General features: G+C 44.8%; 1 protein-coding gene across 5 annotated transcripts in view; it reads left to right on the forward strand.

Moving 5' to 3' along the window:
• Window positions 1-19,178, forward strand: part of CECR2 (CECR2 histone acetyl-lysine reader) — a 154,469-nt gene that overhangs the window by 86,193 nt on the left and 49,098 nt on the right. For 4 of the 5 annotated variants that reach the window (XM_082420839.1, XM_082420840.1, XM_082420841.1 and 1 more), the window contains exons 2-3: window positions 3,550-3,644; window positions 18,699-18,882. In XM_082420839.1, coding sequence (XP_082276965.1) covers window positions 3,550-3,644; window positions 18,699-18,882 — 279 coding nt within the window. Of the gene's footprint in view, window positions 1-3,549; window positions 3,645-3,681; window positions 4,693-18,698; window positions 18,883-19,178 lie in introns of those variants that run through there. The other variant, XM_082420843.1, reaches the window with a different exon arrangement.

The raw sequence follows: 19,178 nt of genomic DNA on the forward strand, positions 1-19,178 counted from the left end.
TGTTTATTTCTTGTTGCCTTAGCCTAAGCCTCAGGCTCCCGGCTGAAGGCGTATGTGGTAAAGCTTTGAGTAACTGGATTTGGAGATAGTTTTATTGGCACATGCACACAGGCCATGTATTAAGAGTTTGAATTTCTGTTGTTCAGAAACCTGAATTTTGAAAAGACCGCTTTCTATCTCTTCAGTCTGCTTTTTTCTACACACCACCACTTAAGGAAGATGAGATAATTGCTGTGCTCACATGCTATAGAGTGTTTGCTGTGTGCCAGGCTGGTCTGGCTTTGCCTCATTTAAATCATCACAACAACCCCTGCACAGGGAAACTTTTAATGTGATAAAGTTTTTTTTTCCTATAATAAATTGTGGTAAAAGACACAGAATTTACCATCGTTTTAAGTGCACCATTCAGGAGTGTTAAGTATATTCACATTGTTCTGAATCGGCTCCAAAACGTTTTCACCTTGCAAATCTGAAACTCTTATCCATTGAAGTGAAAACATTTTAACCGATAAGCCGGCACTTTTTTTTGTTCAGCAGGATTGAAATTGCTCTCCTGTTTCTCCTCTGCTGCCTCTCTGTAACATCAGGCCCAGGGCTGTGAGTGCCGAGGCTGCGCCCGGTGCCCTGGTCACCATGCGGCAGCTGCGGGGAAGGACAGCTGGCTGTCCAGAGGCAGGGCCTTCTTCCTCGGCCTGTCCACCAGTTGTGTGGGTGAAGCCCTGCTGAGCCAGAGGCAAGAGTGCACCTCACAGGTTACCAGGGGCCTGCGTCTATTGTGGTTTGTTTTCTAGGTAGCTTCTGATTTATGAAGCATAATATCATAGAGATTCGTGTGAAAAGCAATTGTATGTTTTGTGAGTTACTGTTTGTGAGTCACCGTTTCCCATGGGTGAAATGGGAGGCAGGGGGTGGGATTGCATTCATAATATCAGAGCTCCTCTCAGTACTCATTTGAGACATTTCAAGCCTGTCCGGTTCCCCTTGGAAGAGCTGATTGAGCATCCCTGGTGCACAGCCTCGTATGTAACCGCCTTCCCAGTGGCTACCTAGATTATGGTTGTGCCAGAAAGGCAAGGCCAGGTTCACTGGGGACAGGTTTTCACCAGTGCCATTTAGACTCTCCGCCAGAGTTGGATAGAACAGATCATTTAATAATTTTTTCAAATGTAGGTAGGGGTGTTAGTCTTCACTTTCTGCTGATAATGCTAAGAAAACAATGGTTGAATCACCGATGAAGCCTGGGTTCTGAGGCCAGCAGAAAATACAGTGCAACAGCTTTTTCTTTCCTTTTTTAAACCTCAGATTCACAGATTGTATTAATCATAATTCTTGGTTCATGACACATTCCCATCATTGGTTTGTGGATGTTTTCCTTCCGGTTCTGGTGTCACTAATTCTGGCTAATCTATTGAACGAGGTGGCCTGGGACTTTGTGCTTCAAGGGTCCAGCCTCTTCTCTCACTGCGGTTTCCTTTGGGGTCTTGCCCAGTGTGACTGGGCTTCAGTAGGAGCCCAAATCTTCCCTTGCTCTGTTCCTGTTGGGCTCTGGATGTGCGTGTCTCCCCTCTTGCTGTCTGTCTCGTTCAGCTAAGTCCCTCAGAGTCTCCGCTTGGCTGTTGCTCGAGCTGCAGTGGCCTCATCTCCACCCTCTGCTGCAGCAGCTGGGCGGGTCCCACCCTCTCCACGGAGGGCCCCACCTCGGGTGTTGGGCCCCAGGAGCAGCGCCCTTCCCTCCCACAGCACCGGTTCTGTGCCCAGAGGTGCTGTGTCCCGTCTCCTCCCCCCGCTGACCCCAGCTCCCCATGGCTCAGGAAGTGCTGGGTGCCCCGGAAATGTTTGTTGAATAAATGAATTCTGACCAAATATAGTTCAAATCCTTGTTATGTTTGGTCGGTAGAATGTAGAAAAGAGCTCTGCCCAAAGGAATTAGTAAGCTAATAGAAGGATAAGAGCCATTGTAATAAGCATGCCCATCGTTACCAAATTTGTACGTAGGGCAGGCACGAGGTTTTCACGCTTGGGCCTTGTCTTTGAATTCTGAGTTTCGCTCACCTGGGCTTTCAAGGCGTCTATGCCCCTTCCTTCTCAGGGTAGTTTGTATTTTGTTTGCTTTTATCAGTCGGTGTGCTTAGCAATTTTTTGTCATGTGAAGTTTTCAGAGTGGGTGTTTACAAACTTAGAAACTTTTAAACATAGAATAACAAACGGAACGATTAAAATCGCTTTAAAAAGACCTTTACCATTTTTAAAAAATTATTTATTTATTTATCTATCTATCTATCTATCTATCTATTTATTTATTTATTTATTGCTGTGTTGGGTCTTCGTTTCTGTGCGAGGGCTTTCTCTAGTTGTGGCGAGCGGGGGCCACTCTTCATCGCGGTGCGCGGGCCTCTCACTGTCGTGGCCTCCCTTGTTGCGGAGCACAGGCTCCAGACGCGCAGGCTCAGTAGCTGTGGCGCGCGGGCCTAGTCGCTCCGTGGCATGTGGGATCCTCCCAGACCAGGGCCCGAACCCGCGTCCCGTGCATTGGCAGGCAGATTCTCAACCACTGCGCCACCAGGGAAGCCCAAGACCTTTACCATTTTTACAGCAGAAGTGGACCCCCTCTTGTGTACACTGACCGGTACTTGGTGTGGGCAGAAACTGCGTCTTTGGCACACCTCATGCTTTCCAAACCACTCATAAGACCCTTGCAATTTTGGTTATGAGCCGGCCACACCACAAGCGTAGTGGACCCTTGGGAAATCGCTTGCACGGTGGGTGGACGGCATCCTGGTGGACCAGACGTGGGCCCTCTCTGCATCCCCGGAGCTGGTGACTGGGGCGTGTTCCATCATCTCAGGGAACACTGGTTCACTGTGGGAGCTTGAGAAGGGAATAGAATCTCCCAAAATTCCACGCTGTCACCTTTTGTCCCTGTAGCTCCTCAACGAACCTTTGTTTAGAGTATGTGCGAAGTCAAGCTAAATCTTTGGCATCTCTGCCTAAACCCCAAGGACAGCACGTGCACCTCCCCTGAGATTAGCCCTTTAGCACGGCATTGCCTAACTTCTCTTCAGGTGATGTAAGCTTGGCCTTGGCGCTGGCAACCTCCTTCCCCCAGGCCTTTGGGGACCACAGATTGCTTATTTCCTACTAGTGCTGCTTCTCAAGGTAGCATGGTTCTGGAAAGCTGCTGCAGTTGGTTTACCTGTTGAAACTCTTAAATAAATGAATACTTTCTGAGTAATTACATATTTGCTCCTTTACACTCTTGCGAAATAATAGAAAGCAAAACAATATATTTATATAAGTTAAGCTCTTTTATGACTGTGCTGGCATTGACTTGTAAAAAGAGGTGTCTGTGTGTGCAGGTGAAAGGGATGGAGCTTGGTAAGGAGCAGTGGGGGAGTAAACTCTCGGAAAACCAAAAAGGAGGGCAGTTGGCCCGTGACGGTGACGGCAGCGGTGGTGTGGTGGCGACCTGGAAGGGACGAGTTGCTGGCTGTTAGGAAATATGCATCTGTGTCCGAGTTCTCAATCCCTCTCCCTTCTCTTCCTCCTCAGGAGTTAGAAGCAGCTCTACACAGAGATGACGTGGAGTTTATCAGCGATCTGATCGCCTGCCTACTTCAGGGCTGCTATCAGCGAAGGGATATCACGTGAGTAACCCCAATCTTACTGTTTCTGGCGGAGGGAAGGAATTAACCAGTCCTAGTGATGTTTCGTGTCTCCTGGAATAAACCAGAGCAGATCACCGGCCAAGACATAACAGTGTATTTGCACACGGTTCCCAGGTCCCGTGTTTGGCTCCTTCTGCAGCTGAGTTTACATTTTATTGTAATTCTTGACTTTATTTCACTCTCAGAAATCTATATCCCTTACTCTTGGGTCCGCCAGCTACCATATTCAAGTGTGGAATGTGTTCTCTCAGTGTAGGGCTTTCTTTCTGATCTTTGTTTTCAGTATTGGTAAAATGATGCCTAACAAATTAAAACTAGATTTTTACTGTATTTCTGCCCCTGGGGTATGTATCTTCCATTCACGTAAACAGTGGCATCATTTCTAACATGGAGCTTCTGAGCCCCCTCACACCATAGTTGCCAAGTACACAGCTGTCTGGTACATTGAGATGTGTAGAAATTTGGAGCAAGATTTCATCTCTGTCAACAAATAAAGAATCTTCCTGATAAGGCCTCATCCCTTGTTTTGATAGAGTTGATAGATGTTCTCTTGCTACTATGTTTCCACACAGAGCTGGACTGTGCGGCCAACTCCTGGGAAGCTGAGACAGGACGGGCTTCCCCGTGCAGGCAGGAGTCTGGGGTGTTACGGTTTACAGTTTTCAGACAGTTAAAAAAAAAGACGGTGTCTGAAATATTTCTGTTCTAGTAGATCCACTCCTAGGTTCCTGTTAGGGCTGGGGGTAGACGTGTGGTAACAAGGTGAGTGAGGGGTTGACGAACTGCTACTGCATCCAGCGCGGAGCTCGGCGTTCGTGTGTGTGTGTGCGTGTGTGTGTGTGTGTGTGTGTAGAGTGATCATCCCCCTTCCTTTCCGTGTTTGTACTTCTGCCTGTTTCATGCTGTAGTCGTCATCTCCTGCATTCTCCGCGAGTGTACTGACTGTCCCGAGGGCGTCCAGGCTGTCGTGCTAAACAAAGAGTAGGAAGAAATCTACCATCTTACCACTTAAACACCATGACAAAAGGTTTAGTGTATTTTCTCCCATTTTCTTTTTGAGATGTAACTTGGGAGTGTGTGTGGTTTTTAAGCAGTTGTGGTCATACTGTGTATGTAATTTCACTTTTTCATATCTTTCATTTTTTTCATCACAATGACAATTTTTCTTATAACCACCTTTTCTTTAAATGAGATTGTCAAATACTCCGATTTAGTAGGTGAACATTTGTGCCCAGCTTTTAACTGTTATAAACATGCTATATTACACAGCCTTGGACATAAAAGTTTGCACACCTTAGTGAATCATACTCTTAAATTTCTGCAAGTGTAGTCACTCCGTCAAAAGAAATGCCCACTTAAGATTCAAAAAATAAATTTCCAGGCCACTCACCCCAGAGGTTGCTCCATTTCACCCATGACCATCAGTGTCCGGGGGGGTCTGTTTGCCTCACCTCGCTCTGGCCAGGGTGCTGGAGGGCAGATGCCCTCGGGACCCTCGGTCCTGGGCCCCACTTCAGAGTGTGTGCAGTTGCCATGGCAAGCGCTGTGACATCCATAGAGCACGTGGCCTGTGTGAGAAGGGGCCATGGACCGAGCCGTCATGGGGTGCTTCCTGAGCCAGTGCCCTTATATTACAGAGCCCAGTAAGAGGGTGAGTGAAGGAAGGACGGACCCCCCCCCCCGAAGTTGCAGGTAGGAAGGTGGGTGTCTGGGGTTTGACGCCCTGGAGCAGAGGCTAGGGGTTGCAGAGCAGAAGGTCCCATGTGGTTCAGAGATGTGATTTATTTGAGCTGCAAAGTCCAAAGTCTTATTAGCCCCTGAGTGTTAAATTTTGGTTCGTCGCCGACATCTAAAATGAGACTTCATGTTTAAACCCAGTTTGTAGCTTTTAGAAAGCATCTAAGACACTAATCAGCTGGAGGGAAAACAGGGCCCCAGCCTGCCTGGTGGCTCTCGACACAGAGGCTGGTTGTCACTCTGCATCTGTTGGGCTTGCTTGGCCCACCTGCTCACCTTCTTTCCCTGCTCATCTCCGGCATGCACTGACATTCGAGGAATCCTGTGGCCACAGCACAACAGGAGTAGGAGCCTAGTCGGCCTTGTAGGCTGGGCGACGAGTTCGGGGATGTGATTCTGAGGGCAGGGAGGGCGGGGGACCAGCAAGGGGCGAGTGAGTAGATCAGGCCTGAGGGCAGAGGCGAGCCCATCATGAAGGCCTGTTCGTGGGTGAAGGTGATGACCTGGTGCCTCCTGCCTGGACAGGCTGTCTCTCCAACCTTACTGCGCGCAGTCGTGGTTTGTGGACTTGAATTTCCTGTTACATACTTAGGCCGTGTCTTCCATGGGTGTGTTGGTTGATGATCAAGCACAAGAAACGCCCATTTAAAATTTGCGGGGCAGGTGTCCCCCGCCCTCAGCAGCTCTGGATACTGCCTGTCGCACGCCTGCCTTCTCTGTGACGGTGGGGACGGGGACCAGGCTGCGGTTGAAGGTCTGAATAGCTAGAGTCGGCTCATACCATCTATGGAGTAGAGCTTCCCTTCCCTGTTGGCATGTGGTGTCTGTTTGACATTTTACCAGGTTTTTGACACGTGAGAATCCACTCGGCTGTTCCTGGCTGTACCTGCCAGTCTCTTTTGGCTCTGATACCATTGCTCTTAACTAATCCTGCTTGTTAGTTCTTCCAGAAAATGATATAATCTTGTCATATTCCATAAGGAATCTCCGTATTTTGATTAAAGTCCTTATGTTGTGGGACTCCCCTGGTGGCCCAGTGGTTAAGAATCCGCCTGCCAATGCAGGGGACACGGGTTCGAGCCCTAGTCCGGGAAGATCCCACATGCCTCAGAGCAGCTAAGCCCGTGCGCCACAGCTACTGAGCCCGTGCTCTAGAGCCCATGAGCCACAACTACTGAACCCGTGTGCCACAACTACTGAAGCCCACAGACCTAGAGCCCGTGCTCCACAACAAAAGAAGCCACTGCAATGAGAAGCCCACACACTGCAATGAAGGCCCAACGAAGCCAAAAATAAATAAATAAATTTATTTTTTTAAAAAAAAGTCCTGATGTTGCTCAGTAAAAAGTTGTAGCTTTGTTCATGTAGGTCAGATCCGTTCCTGGGTTACTTTAACTTGTGTTGCTGCTAAGAGTTGAGTGATACTCAAGCACCGTACAAGTACTTCCAAGTGTAGAATATGATATATTCCTAACATATTCCTGTGTTTGTATCTTAAATCTGCCCAGTTTATTGACCTTGATTTTTTAAGGTTGATTCTCTTGATATTCTAGGTTATCAACCCCCTTCCTTTTCGTGTTTGTGCTTCTGCCTGTTTCATGCTGTACTTGTCATCTACTGCTGTGTAACAAATTACCCTAAAACTTAGCAGCTTTAAACATCAGTTTCTGTGGGTCAGGAATCTGCTCTGCCGGCCGTGCTGCTGGGACCGTGGCTGCCCTCGGGAGGGCTGTATGTTTGTTTCCTGTGACTGCTTAGCGCAGTTCACAGGCCGAAGAGCTGAAACTGCATTTGGTGTCGGTCGGTTTTGTGGGTCTGCATGTGGCTTGTCGGGGGCCCCGCTCGGGGTGTCTGGAGACCTAGCTGGGGAGGGACACAGGGTCCTTCAGGCTGCTGGCAGAGTCGCCCTGGCAGCTGTAGGACCCAGGTCTTTGTTTCCATGCGGTCCTCTCGGCCTGGCTGTGTCTCCCCTCGTGACCTGGCGCACTCGCGGGAGTGCCCTCGCCTGCCCAGTTTTGTGACCAGGAGCGAGCCCCAGATGAGCTGCGCCCCACTCAGGAGAGCCCACCATGCAAGGCTGTGAACACCAGGGGGACCTGTTGCACATGCTTTTTTTTGTTAATAGTGACTGTATTCTCCAGAGGAAAACTGCATGTTGATGGTGAGGCTTATGCTTGCATCTAATCACGTGTACTTAGTTATTAACAACATATCATAAGTTCTCTGTTTTGGTAGGCTTTTGGACAAGAACCAGTTGATTTTTGGATAGTCACATGTGGTCCTGTATAAATGAATTATCAACAAGAGGTTTTGATTTTCCCTTTTGTTTCAGTAAATGGCTATAACTAACTTGTTCCTAGTTTACTTTTCTCCCATATTTACCATTAGCCTCCACTATAAGTGTACTTACATTGATAATATCCCCTATAAAAAAACAATTAGTTTGAAAATAATGGGTGTTCTACAGGATATTCTTAGGTTAGATGCAGGCTTCTCCCATCACTCATCTACTTTCACTTTGGTACGTTTCATTTCCTCAGTCTTCTTGTGAGGCTATGAAGAAGAGGTAGAGGGAGATCCCCTCAACGGCTAACCGGGTCCTGTTTTACAGGGATGGAAACATCCAGAGACTTAGGTAGCCAGTTAGAAGATGAATAATCCCTACAAACAATTGAGAGATCAGGAGCCCAGATCTTCATCCCTCATAGAATCTGAAGTATGAGTCTCTAACTCTGACTCTTTGTTTTCTGTCGTCTTTACATAAAATTAATGATTTTAGCAGTATAAAAAAATAAATTCTGGGCTTCCCTGGTGGTGCAGTGGTTAAGAATCCGCCTGCCAATGCAGGGGACACGGGTTCAATCGCTGGTCGGGCAAGATCCCACGTGCCGCGGAGCACCTAAGCCCGCGTGCCGCAATTACTGAGCCTGCGCTCTAGAGCCCGCGAGCCACAACTACTGAGCCCACGTGCCACAACTACTGAAGCCCGCGCGCCTAGAGCCCGTGCTCCGCAACAAGAGAAGCCACTGCAATGAGAAGCCGGAGCACCGCAACAAAGAGTAGCCCCCGCTCGCAGCAACTAGAGAAAGCCTGCGCGCAGCAATGAAGACCCGACGCAACCGAAAATAAATAAATAAATTAAAAAAAAAAGTTTTAAAGCATCGCCTAAAGTAGTATAGAGCAGAAACCCCACCCCTCCTGAAGATGGGGTGCCAGGTGGGCTGTTCTGGACAGTTTGCTTTTTCACACGCGTGTACCTAGAGGTGCAAATAGCATTTAATATTTCAGAATGTGTCTGTCTCATCAAGCTGTGCTGGCTCGTCAGACACCCGCAGACGCCGTGTCACCCTGTCTTCTGTGTCCTCCCCAGCCCTTCTGCTTCTGGGTACAGTGCAGAGCTGCCCGCCCTCCCCAGTGCTGATGGCAGGCCTCTTAACACTAGTTTCTTCCTTATGACAACACTGTGTCAGTTACTCCTAAATGATTTCTTTTGAAACGAGAGGTTAATTTATTTTAAAGAAACAGAAAAAGTGACCCTAGTTAAACGAATGTCAATAAAATTTCAGACGGTGTTGTAACCGGGAGGAGAGAAGAGTTTTTTCCCCTTCCTTTTACAGGCAGCTGCTTCTGTGACTTTTTTGCTGTTGAAGGAAACTGTGAGTCTCGGATGGACAGAAGCAGAATTAGTGGGGGGCCCCTCAACCCCCTGTGGAGGGGGGATCCTGGTGCCCTCCGTGCTCGTCCCCCTTTCCTGGGGACAGCGGGTGGCAGTGTTGGTCCTGCTGTTCTGTGCTGGGCCAGGGAGGCAAGTGATGGTTCCACCCTTTTTCATATCATAACCTATGTGGTGTCAGAGCATTGCCGAAAACATAATCTGTAATTTTATTTGTGTTAAAAACAGCTAAGTATACATGAAATAAAAAAATTTCTGAATGGACAAGTAAGTTTGGGGTCTGGTTGATCCAAGTTGAACTAACTGGTCTGAAGTGAGGCTCAGGCTTCAGCCCTTTAAAAACTTGTTTTTGTCGATATAATACACACAGAAAAGGGCACATTGCCTAATCATACAGCTCAGTGAATTTGTACAAACTGAATAGACCTACGCAGTGATCACTCAGACAAGAAAACATCACAATGAATTTTACTTTTTCCATTGAAAGGAATTGCCTAAAGTGATCGTTATTCTGTCCCTCCAGTGGTATCCACGTACATTTAGAGTGAATTTGTGCTCGGTATTCTCTGAAGTTTTATTTTCATCCCACCCTAAAGAAAGAGGATTTTGGACAGATGAATGCTTGCTGTTCTTGGTTCTAAGGCTTACCTGTTATGTGGAGCTAAGAAAGTTCCTTAATCTCTTTGTGCATTACTTGCCTTATCTGTAAAATGGGAATGATAATCATACCCATTACTAAATTTATTGTGAGATTAAATGAATTCACTTATGACAGCCTTAGAACAGTCTTGAGCTTTTAGTGAATACCAGAAACATCTATGTGTGTGGAGTAGGAAGTGGATATTGACCCAGGCTGCTTCCCATGTCTTAAATGTTGCGGTTTGCACGTCTCAGAACTGGGGTCAGCAACCTTCTTCTACGAAGGGCCAGAGAATAACCATTTTAGGCTTTGTGTGGGTGACATGGTCTAACCTACTCCCCTCTGCCATCCAGTGCAAAAGTGGCCAGAGTAGTGCTTCGTGACTGATTGTGGCTGTGTTTTATTAGATGTTCATAATCTGGAATTTGAATTTTATATCATTTTCTTGTGTTATAAAATAATATCCTTTTGATTTCTTTTTTCTTGCAACCATTAAAAAAGAATGATTTTCACATTCTTAGCTTACAGGCTAAAGATAGACATTCAGGCGAGCTTTGGCCCACGGGCCATAGTTGGCCCCTGTTTTTAGAAAATTAAATAGGTTCCTATTTCTAATTCCACAAACTCAGTCACCATGCTGCTCAAGATAATACATTTCCATGTCCTCAGAAAGTGCCCTTTGCACTAAATCTAACCTCCCCACACCCCCAAAACCCCACTGCATCCCACGCAGTGACCTGATTTTTATTGATGCAGATTGTTTTGCCTTATTCTAGAATTTCATGTGTGTGTGGCTGGGATCGTGCAGTGTGGGCTCTGTGTGTCCAGCTTCTTTGAGGAAGCACAGGGTCTGTGTGATGCTCACTGATGCTGCTGTTTGTATCAGTTCTTTGTTCCTTTTAGGGGAGGGGGTCTGTATTGGATTCCAGTGCAAAAATATATCACAGTTTTTTTGTCTACTAGTTGGTAGACTTGTATGTTGCCTCCAGTTTGGGGCTGTTGAGAATAGAGCAGCTGAGAACACTTGCGTGGATGTTTTCGTGGATGTCTTTTCATTTCTCTCGGGAATTGCTGGGTCGTGCGTGAGAGCACAATTGACGTTGACTTGTTTTCTAAGCAGCGGTGACCTTTATCCTCCTACCAGCAACACCTGAACAGTCCAGTTGCTCCATATTTTTGCCGACATCTGTTAATTTTAATTTTACCCAGTTTTTCATTTTACTGATTCATTGTGGTTTTAATGTGCATTTCCCTGTTGACTAGATATATAATGGGCTGTCACTGTTTTCTCCTGATGTGTAGCTTGCCTTTCCATTTGTTTGACACTGTATTTTAAAGAATGGCAAATTTTAATTTTGTTGAAGTCTAATTTATCAGTTTTTTTTAGTATGTTTTTTCCTAAGAAATCGGGACGTACCTTAATGTCAAGAGATTTTCTTTGAGGTTTTCTCTTAGTTTTACAGTTTTAGCGCTTTTTGCAGTTGGCATTATGATGCATTTTGAGTTAGTATTCCTGTATGGTATGAAGTAGAAGGTCAATCAATGTCCATTTTTTCCTTATGAATTTCATATATGTTCAGTCTGTCTCTGGACTCTGCCTTATTTCATTGATCTATATGTCTTATATTTATACAAGTACCAGATTGTCTTGAAATTGGTGACTTCTCCACCTTTTTATATTTTAGTTTTGCTTTTTAAATGTTTTGACTATTCTGGGTTCTTTGCATACAAATCTAAAAATCAGCTTGTCAACTCCCCCACCCCACAAAAAAGGCCTGCTACAGAAAATGGACATTTTGAGCAATGTTGAGTTTCCCAGTCCTTGCCCATGATAGATCTCTCTCCACTTGTTTATCTTTTATTTAAAAAAATTTTTTTTATTTATTGATTTGGCTGCACTGGGTCTTAGTTTTGGCGTGCGGGATCTAGTTCCCTGACCAGGGATTAAACCCTGGCCCCTGCACTGGGAGTCTGGAGTCTTAACCACTGGACCACCAGGGAAGTCCCTGTTTATCTTCTTTAATTTCAGGAATATTGTATAGTTTCATTGTAAAGATACTGTACATCTTTCCATTTGTGCCTAAGTATTTTATATTTTCCAGCTATTTGTTGCCATTATATGTAAAATACAATTGAGTTTTTTGTATTGACCGTGTTACTATAGTCTTCCCGAATTCACTTCTTAGTTTATTGGTCTTGTCGCTGACTGAGGAGTTTCTGTAGTCTGTTTCCGTTCCAGCCTCTATCCCGGCTCTCTGTCCCAAGAGCTTCCTTCTCTTGTCTTATTACTGTGCCGGCCACCACTCCTGTGTTGTTCCTGATCTTGGGGGAAAGTATTCAGCCTTTAACCATCAAGTGTGATGAAGTGCTGTCCCTTTTGTCTGTTGCTGAATTCAGTTTGCTGCTGTTTTGTTGAGGATTTCTCCATGTATGTTTATGAAGAATATTGGTCTGTAATTTTATTTTCTTATGAATCTTTGTCAGGTTTTGGCACAAGGGTTGAGAAGTGTTCCCTTCTCTGGTTTCTGAAAGAGTTTGTGTAATTTCTTTTCTTTTTTTTAAAATTTATTTATTTTATTTATATTTATTTCTGGCTACGTTGGGTCTTCGTTGCTGTGCGCGGGCTTTCTCTCTAGCTGCGGCGAGCGGGGGCTACTCTTCGTTGTAGTGCGCGGGCTTCTCGTTGCGGTGGCTTCTCTTGTTGTGGAGCACGGGCTCTAGGAGCGCGGGCTTCAGTAGTTGTGGTGCGTGGGCTCTAGAGCACAGGCTCAGTTGTTGTGGCGCACGGGCTTAGTTGCTCCGCGGCATGTGGGATCTTCCCCGACCAGGGATTGAACCCATGTCCCCTGCATTGGCAGGTGGATTCTTAACCACTGCGCCACCAGGGAAGTCCGAGTTTGTGTAACTTCTTTCAAACAGTTCACCACTGAAAGCCTTTGGGTTTGTAGTTCTCTTTGTGTGCAAGTTTTTGATTGAGTATTATTGATTTGATTTCTTTAACAGATTAAGGCTATTTGGGTGTTCTCTTTCTTTTTAAAAAAATTTTATTGAAGTATAATGTTGTGTTAATTTCTGCTGTACAGCAAAGTGATTCAGTTTTACATATATATATATTCTTTTTCATATTCCTACAGGATATTGAATATAGTTCCCTGCGCTATACAGTAGGAACTTGTTGTTTATCCATTCTAAATGTAATAGTTTCCATCTATCAACCCCAAATTCCCAGTCCATCCCTCTCCCCCTGCCCATAGCACCCACTATTCTGACCTCTGTATCTGTGATTCTGTTTCTGCTTTGTAGATAGGTTCATTTGTGTCATATTTTAGATTCCACATATAAGTGATATCATACGGTATTTGTCTCTCTTTCTGACTTTGCTTAATATGATAATCTCTTGGTCCATCCATGTTGCTGCAGATGGCATTATTTCACCCTCTTTTTATGGTTGAGTAATACTCCATTGTATATATATACCACATCTTTTTTATCCATTCATCCATCTGTCAACGGGTGAAGGTTGCTTCTATGTTTTGGCTGTTGTCAGTAGTGCTGCTATAAACATAGGGGTGCATTTATATTTTCAAATTACAGTTTTGTCTGGATATATACCCAGGAGTGGGATTGCTGGATCATATGGTAGCTCTGTTCTTAGTTTTTTGAGGAACCTCCAAAGTGTTCTCCATAGTGGCTGCACCAATTTACATTCCCACCAACAGTGCAAGAGGGTTCCCTTTTCTCCTGAGTGTTCTATTTCTTAAGTCATTTTTGGTAAGTAATTTAGGCATTTTTCAAGGAGTTTGTCTATTTTAAGTTTTTAAATTTATTTCCATAGTGCTGTTCATAATATTCTCTTATTCTCTTACTATCTGTAGGATCTACAGTGGTTTTTCCACTTTCATTCCTGATGTTGGAATTTGTTCTCTCTCTCTCCCTCTATTCTTTCTACAGGTTTATCAACTTTTCAGATGTTTACTAAGGAACCAGCTTTAACTTTACCTACTGTTTGCCTGTTTTCTTTAAAAAAATTTTTTTCTGTTTTTGATTTCTTATTTTTATTATTTTCTTCTGTTTGCTTTGGCTTTAGCCTACTCTTCTTTTTCTTTCTTCTTAAGTTATAATACTTGTTATGAGCCTTTTTTCTTTTCAATACAGGCATTTTAAAGCTGTAAATTTCCTTCTAGGCGGTGCTCGACTGGGCTGTTCAGTCCTTGTACATTTAGTGCAGTTACTGGTATGGTTGGTTTTCCATTGTTCTCTGGGGGTTTTTAAGTGTCCAATTCATTGGTGTTTAGTATATTCACAAGGTTGTGTAGTCATCACCAGTGTTGAATTCCAGAACATTTTATCACCCCCAAAGACCCCTCACACCCATCAGCTGTCGCTCCTTGCTTCCTACAGTCATCAGTCCCACTAACTAATGCGCTTCCTGTCTATGTTTTTACTATTCTACGTACCTCTTATAGGTGGAATGCATACATATAGGTATCCAGCTACTTTCACTTAGCATGTTTTCAGAATTCATCCATGTTGTAGCGTGAATCACGTACTCATTCATTTTATGGTCCCAAAATACTCTGTTGTATAGATATATGTTTTATTTATCTGTTAGTTCATGGACATTGGTGCTGTTTCAGCTTTTTGGCTGTTATGAATTATGCTGCTGTGTATGAATGTTTGTCTACTTGTTTTTGTTTGGGTGTATGTTTTCATTTCTCTTGGGTATATATCTAAGAGTGGAATGGTTGGGTCATACGGTAATTCTGTGTTTAAGTTTTGAGCAGCTTGCCAAACTTTTGCAAAGTTGCTGCACCATTTTACATTCCAGCTAGCAGTATAGGATGGTTCCCATTTCTCTACGAACTTGTTAACAAGTGGTCAGCACTTGTTCTTATCTGTCTTTTTAATTTTAACCATCCTGGTGGGTGTGACCTGGTACCCTGTTGGGGTTCGATTTGCATTTCCCAAATGACTAATGAGTGTCTTTTCATGTGTTTCCTTCTTTTTTCCTCTCTTTGTCCTTCAGTGCTTTCTTTTGGGTTATTTAAAGATTAATACATGTTGATTTCCAGATGACTTTTTTTTTTTTTAAATAAATTTATTTATTTATTTATTTTTGGCTGTGTTGGGCCTTCGTTGCTGCACGCAGCCTTTCTCTAGTTTGCGGTGAGCGGGCTTCTCATTGCAGTGGCTTCTCTTGTTGCGGAGCACAGGCTCTAGGCACGTGGGCTTCAGTAGTTGCAGCACACGGGCTCAGCAGTTGTGGCATGCAGGCCCTAGAGCATGCAGGCTCAGTAGTTGTGGCGCACGGGCTTAGTTGCTCTGTGGAATGTGGGATCTTCTTCCCGGACTAGGGATTGAACCTGTGTCCCCTGAATTGGCAGGCAGATTCTTAACCACTGCGCCACCAGGGAAGTCCCCCAGATGACTTTTAATACTTTTCTTTGTTACCTAACATAAACATTCATATACACAAATAAAATCTATATTATATACATATTTTCCAGTTAAAAGATATGTTTTGTATCTTAGTCATATTTTCCTTTAATTTGACATTGTCATGATTTTTTACTTATCCTGGCTATCACGTTGATTTCAGGATATATTTCAGGATATGGCAGGCACTATATGGTCCTATAGAAGAGACATTATTTTAGTTGTTTTGGGCTGAATCTTTTTATGATCTTTAAGAATAAGCACTTCATCAAATTTTCTTATGGAGCCTTTTATTTGTTGCTTCACTTGGAACCAAAATCTTTATCTCAATCTAGTACTCGTGTGTTTGGTTTTTTTTTTTTTTTTTTAAGCTTTTTGCCCGCACTGTGTGGCATGCAGGATCTTAGTGCCCCGACCAGGGATTGAACCCTCACCCCCTGCACTGGAAGTGCGGAGTCTTAACCACTGGACCGCCAGGGAAGTCCCCAAGTAGTTGTGTTAAACGTGGCTTAACTGTGCACGTGGATATTTCATTAGCTGCACCAGTAGCTATAGCAAATGGGAAGATAAAATTTGTCTATTTAGTCTCCACATGGCACCCGCGGTGCCAGGTCTTCATTGCTCCCTGCATGTGGACTGCAGATACACTTTCATGTCTCAGAACTGACACAAGAGCCTTCCTTCTCCTTGTGATCTTCTCAGGCAGGTTGTTTCCTGCGTGGTGCAGGGTCCTGCCAGCTCCAGCTCCGGCCGAGGTCGTGTCAGCCCGCTCCTCTCGGGCCACGCTGTCCCTGGGAATGTGGGTCTCACAGTGGAAGCTTGTTCTGTCTGAAGGAAAATAAGCAGTTCTCTGCTGGGGTCCTAAGAGATGCTCACTCTGCGACTGTGGAAAGATAGTTCTGTCTTTTTTTCTTTGTCTTGTGCAAACTATTTTAAGAAATAAAGGGATAATTAGCATTTGGAACTTTTTTCAGACAAGAAGGAGCACTGACCTGCTTGTGCTCAGAACCTCTGGTTGGTTCGATCTTTTTGTTCCCACGTCCTGTTGAAAGGATTAGTGGCAGCTCTCAGGAAGAAGTGCCCTGAGCTGAGCTGAGAGATTTAAAACGTAGGATCAGTTTGTAGCAGCTGTTGCCACGCACTCTTCCTCTGAGCAGCACACAGAATCACGGCGCTTATTTTTCTGAGGGCGGGAGTGCACGGTCTTACCAGATTCTGAAAGAGTTTTGTGTCCTCGAGAAGATGAAGAACCGCTAAGTACAAAGTATTAACCCTAATTGTTGGCTTACTGAGCCATTTTGTTTCAAATACCCTTGACCACGCTGCCTTCAAAAAATTTTTCCCTCGAATATCTGACCTTTATAAGAAAGAGATACAGATTTTTATGAGGCTTATCTATATACAAGGCAAAGGAGTGATCTTGAATTGTAAGTCCGTTAGTATCTCTTGGTAAGGTGGTATGGAGATGACTTAAGAAACTTTTAGCAGAAATGATGTAATTGGAACTGAGTAGGATAATAGGGCTGTTGGAAAGGAATCTCAGACATGCAGCTCTTGGGACAAGTAGGGGCTTTCAGGCAGATCGCGGCTGTTTGTGCTTCCTCGCCTCCTGCCGCGTCCTCGTGGAATGATCTCATGTCACGGAGTCCACGTTTCATTTTACTGCAGGAAGAGCACACCTTGTTGTTTAGGGTACTTGGTGTGCAGTAGAAATCCTAGAAAGCATGTGGCAGATAAAGGGGTTTATTACCGAAGGCAGGTTGTCTTCTTCATACTCTTTGAAATGAAAAAGCACCCCGTTTTATTTTCAAATTCTCCTTTGCCACACTCTCTGCCTTTCACTGCCAGCTTGAGCTGCTCTTTGCTCAGTGCCTCCACCTGAAGGGGCAGCACCGGCTTTGTGGGCAGGAGGCAAGGCTCTCTCAGGTGCCTGCAAGCAGGGCTCAGGTCATGGTGCTGAGAGCCCTGTGTTTCCAGGTGTAATGCTGCATTTTGATAAGGTAACCACATTCACACTGTCTGCATTTAAGGTATCAACAGGAAGGAAATAAAGTTTCTTCTCTCTTTGAAAAAGCAAGATGTTTAATTTCTTATTTGCCTAAGGCCCTTTGTTTTTTCTCTGTGAGTATTTCTTCTGACTTTTTCTACAAATATAACTACATAGATTATAAGTTAACATGATACATGCCTCTTGTAAAAATTATATTGACACATAATTCCTTTAGAGCTCTTTGTTTAGTGAGAAAAATATTTTTAAATCAAGCATTAGGTGAAATTATATCCAGATTCCTTAATAGTTGAGATATGGAATAACTAACAATTAAACAGCACTTGTTATATACGAGGCACATTTAGGTACTAATCAAAAATTTAAGTTGTCATAAATGTTTTCTATAGAAAAAAACCCTCAAATTTAGAATATAGTGTTTCGTAACACACCCACAAGTTTACGTGTAACAGCACATGAAAGTATAGTTACACGTCAGAGTAGCCTCTTTTTAAATTAATTAATTAATTAATTAATTAATCTATCTGGCCACACAGCGCGGCTTGTGGGATCTTAGTTCCCCGACCAAGGATTGATCCTGGGCCCTTGGCAGTGAAAGCATGGAGTCCTAACCACTGGACCGCCAGGGAATTCCCTGGAGTAGCCTCCTATGTTCTGGAGAAGGTTTTTTCACCTTTGCATCTTAACCTGAAATATAAATGGATTAGGTCAGGCAGACATTGGCGTTCTTTGCTGTTTGCCATCTAAGTTGTGGACCTAATCTTTTTTTTTAAATTAATTAATTTATTTATTTTTGGCTGCGTTGGGTCTTTGTTGCTGCGCATGGGCTTTCTCTAGTTGCGGCGAGCAGGGGGCTACTCTTTTTTTTTTTTTTTAACATCTTTATTGGAGTATAATTGCTTTACAATGGTGTGTTAGTTTCTGCTTTATAACAAAGTGAATCAGTTATACATATACATACGTTCCCATATCTCTTCCCTCTTGCGTCTCCCTCCCTCCCACCCTCCCAGGGGCTAACTCTTCGTTGCAGTGCACGGGCTTCTCATTGCGGTGGCTTTTCTTGTTGCGGAGCTCGGGCTCTAGGCGCGTGGGCTCAGTAGTTGTGGCTCACGGGCTCTAGAGCGCAGGCTCAGTAGTTGTGGCGCACAGGCTTAGTTGCTCTGTGGCATGTGGGATCTTCCGGGACCAGGGCTCGAAGCCGTGGCCACTGCATTGGCAGGCGATTCTTAACCACTGTGCCACCAGGGAAGGTCCCGCAACCTTCTTAAATACTGATGATCTTTGGGACTTGACGGTGTCAGGAGATGCTGTAAACTGAGTAGGATAATAGGGAGTTCCCTCGAAAAACCAGGAGATGGTGTAATAACATAGTGCTTCCTCAAGGGATCCCCGGGCCCTTCCTGGCACTTTCCGTTCCTGCTGCTGTTGATGATTTGTCAGCTGTCCAGCCACCCCCCACCTCCAGCCACCCCCCCTTCCCCCACACCACCCTCTCTCTGTGGTATTCATGTGTCTTTGTGTCTGGGGCCGCCTGGTTAGGCCTCAGACCTTCCACAGCTACCTGGAGGACATCATCAGCTACCGCTGGGAGCTGGAAGAAGGGAAGCCTAACCCCCTGAGGGAAGCTAGCTTCCAGGACCTGCCCCTTCGCACCCGTGTGGAAATCCTCCACCGCCTCTGTGACTACCGGCTGGACGCAGACGATGTCTTCGATCTCCTCAAGGTGCGTAGCTGACAGGCACCCCGTCCCTGGAGCAGAGGTTTAGAGAAGCCAGCGTTTGGATGCTGTGCTGGTCTTGGGAATGCAGCACATTGCTGCATTGTAGATGCAGCCGTTACCACTGTCGCCAGGGGAATCCAAGCCACACACTCAGATGACTGCATGTTATTTTATTTTGGTTTAACTTCTACTTTGGTTTGTTCTTCTTTCCATGTACCGAGTCCCCGCCTGACATGGGAACAATCCTAGGTTCCTGTTTGCTCTGTCATCAGCCAGAATTGCAGTTACATTAGTCACTG

This window comes from Balaenoptera physalus, assembly GCF_965194825.1.
Source record: "Balaenoptera physalus genome assembly, chromosome: 13".
Classification (NCBI taxonomy): Eukaryota; Metazoa; Chordata; class Mammalia; order Artiodactyla; family Balaenopteridae; genus Balaenoptera; species Balaenoptera physalus.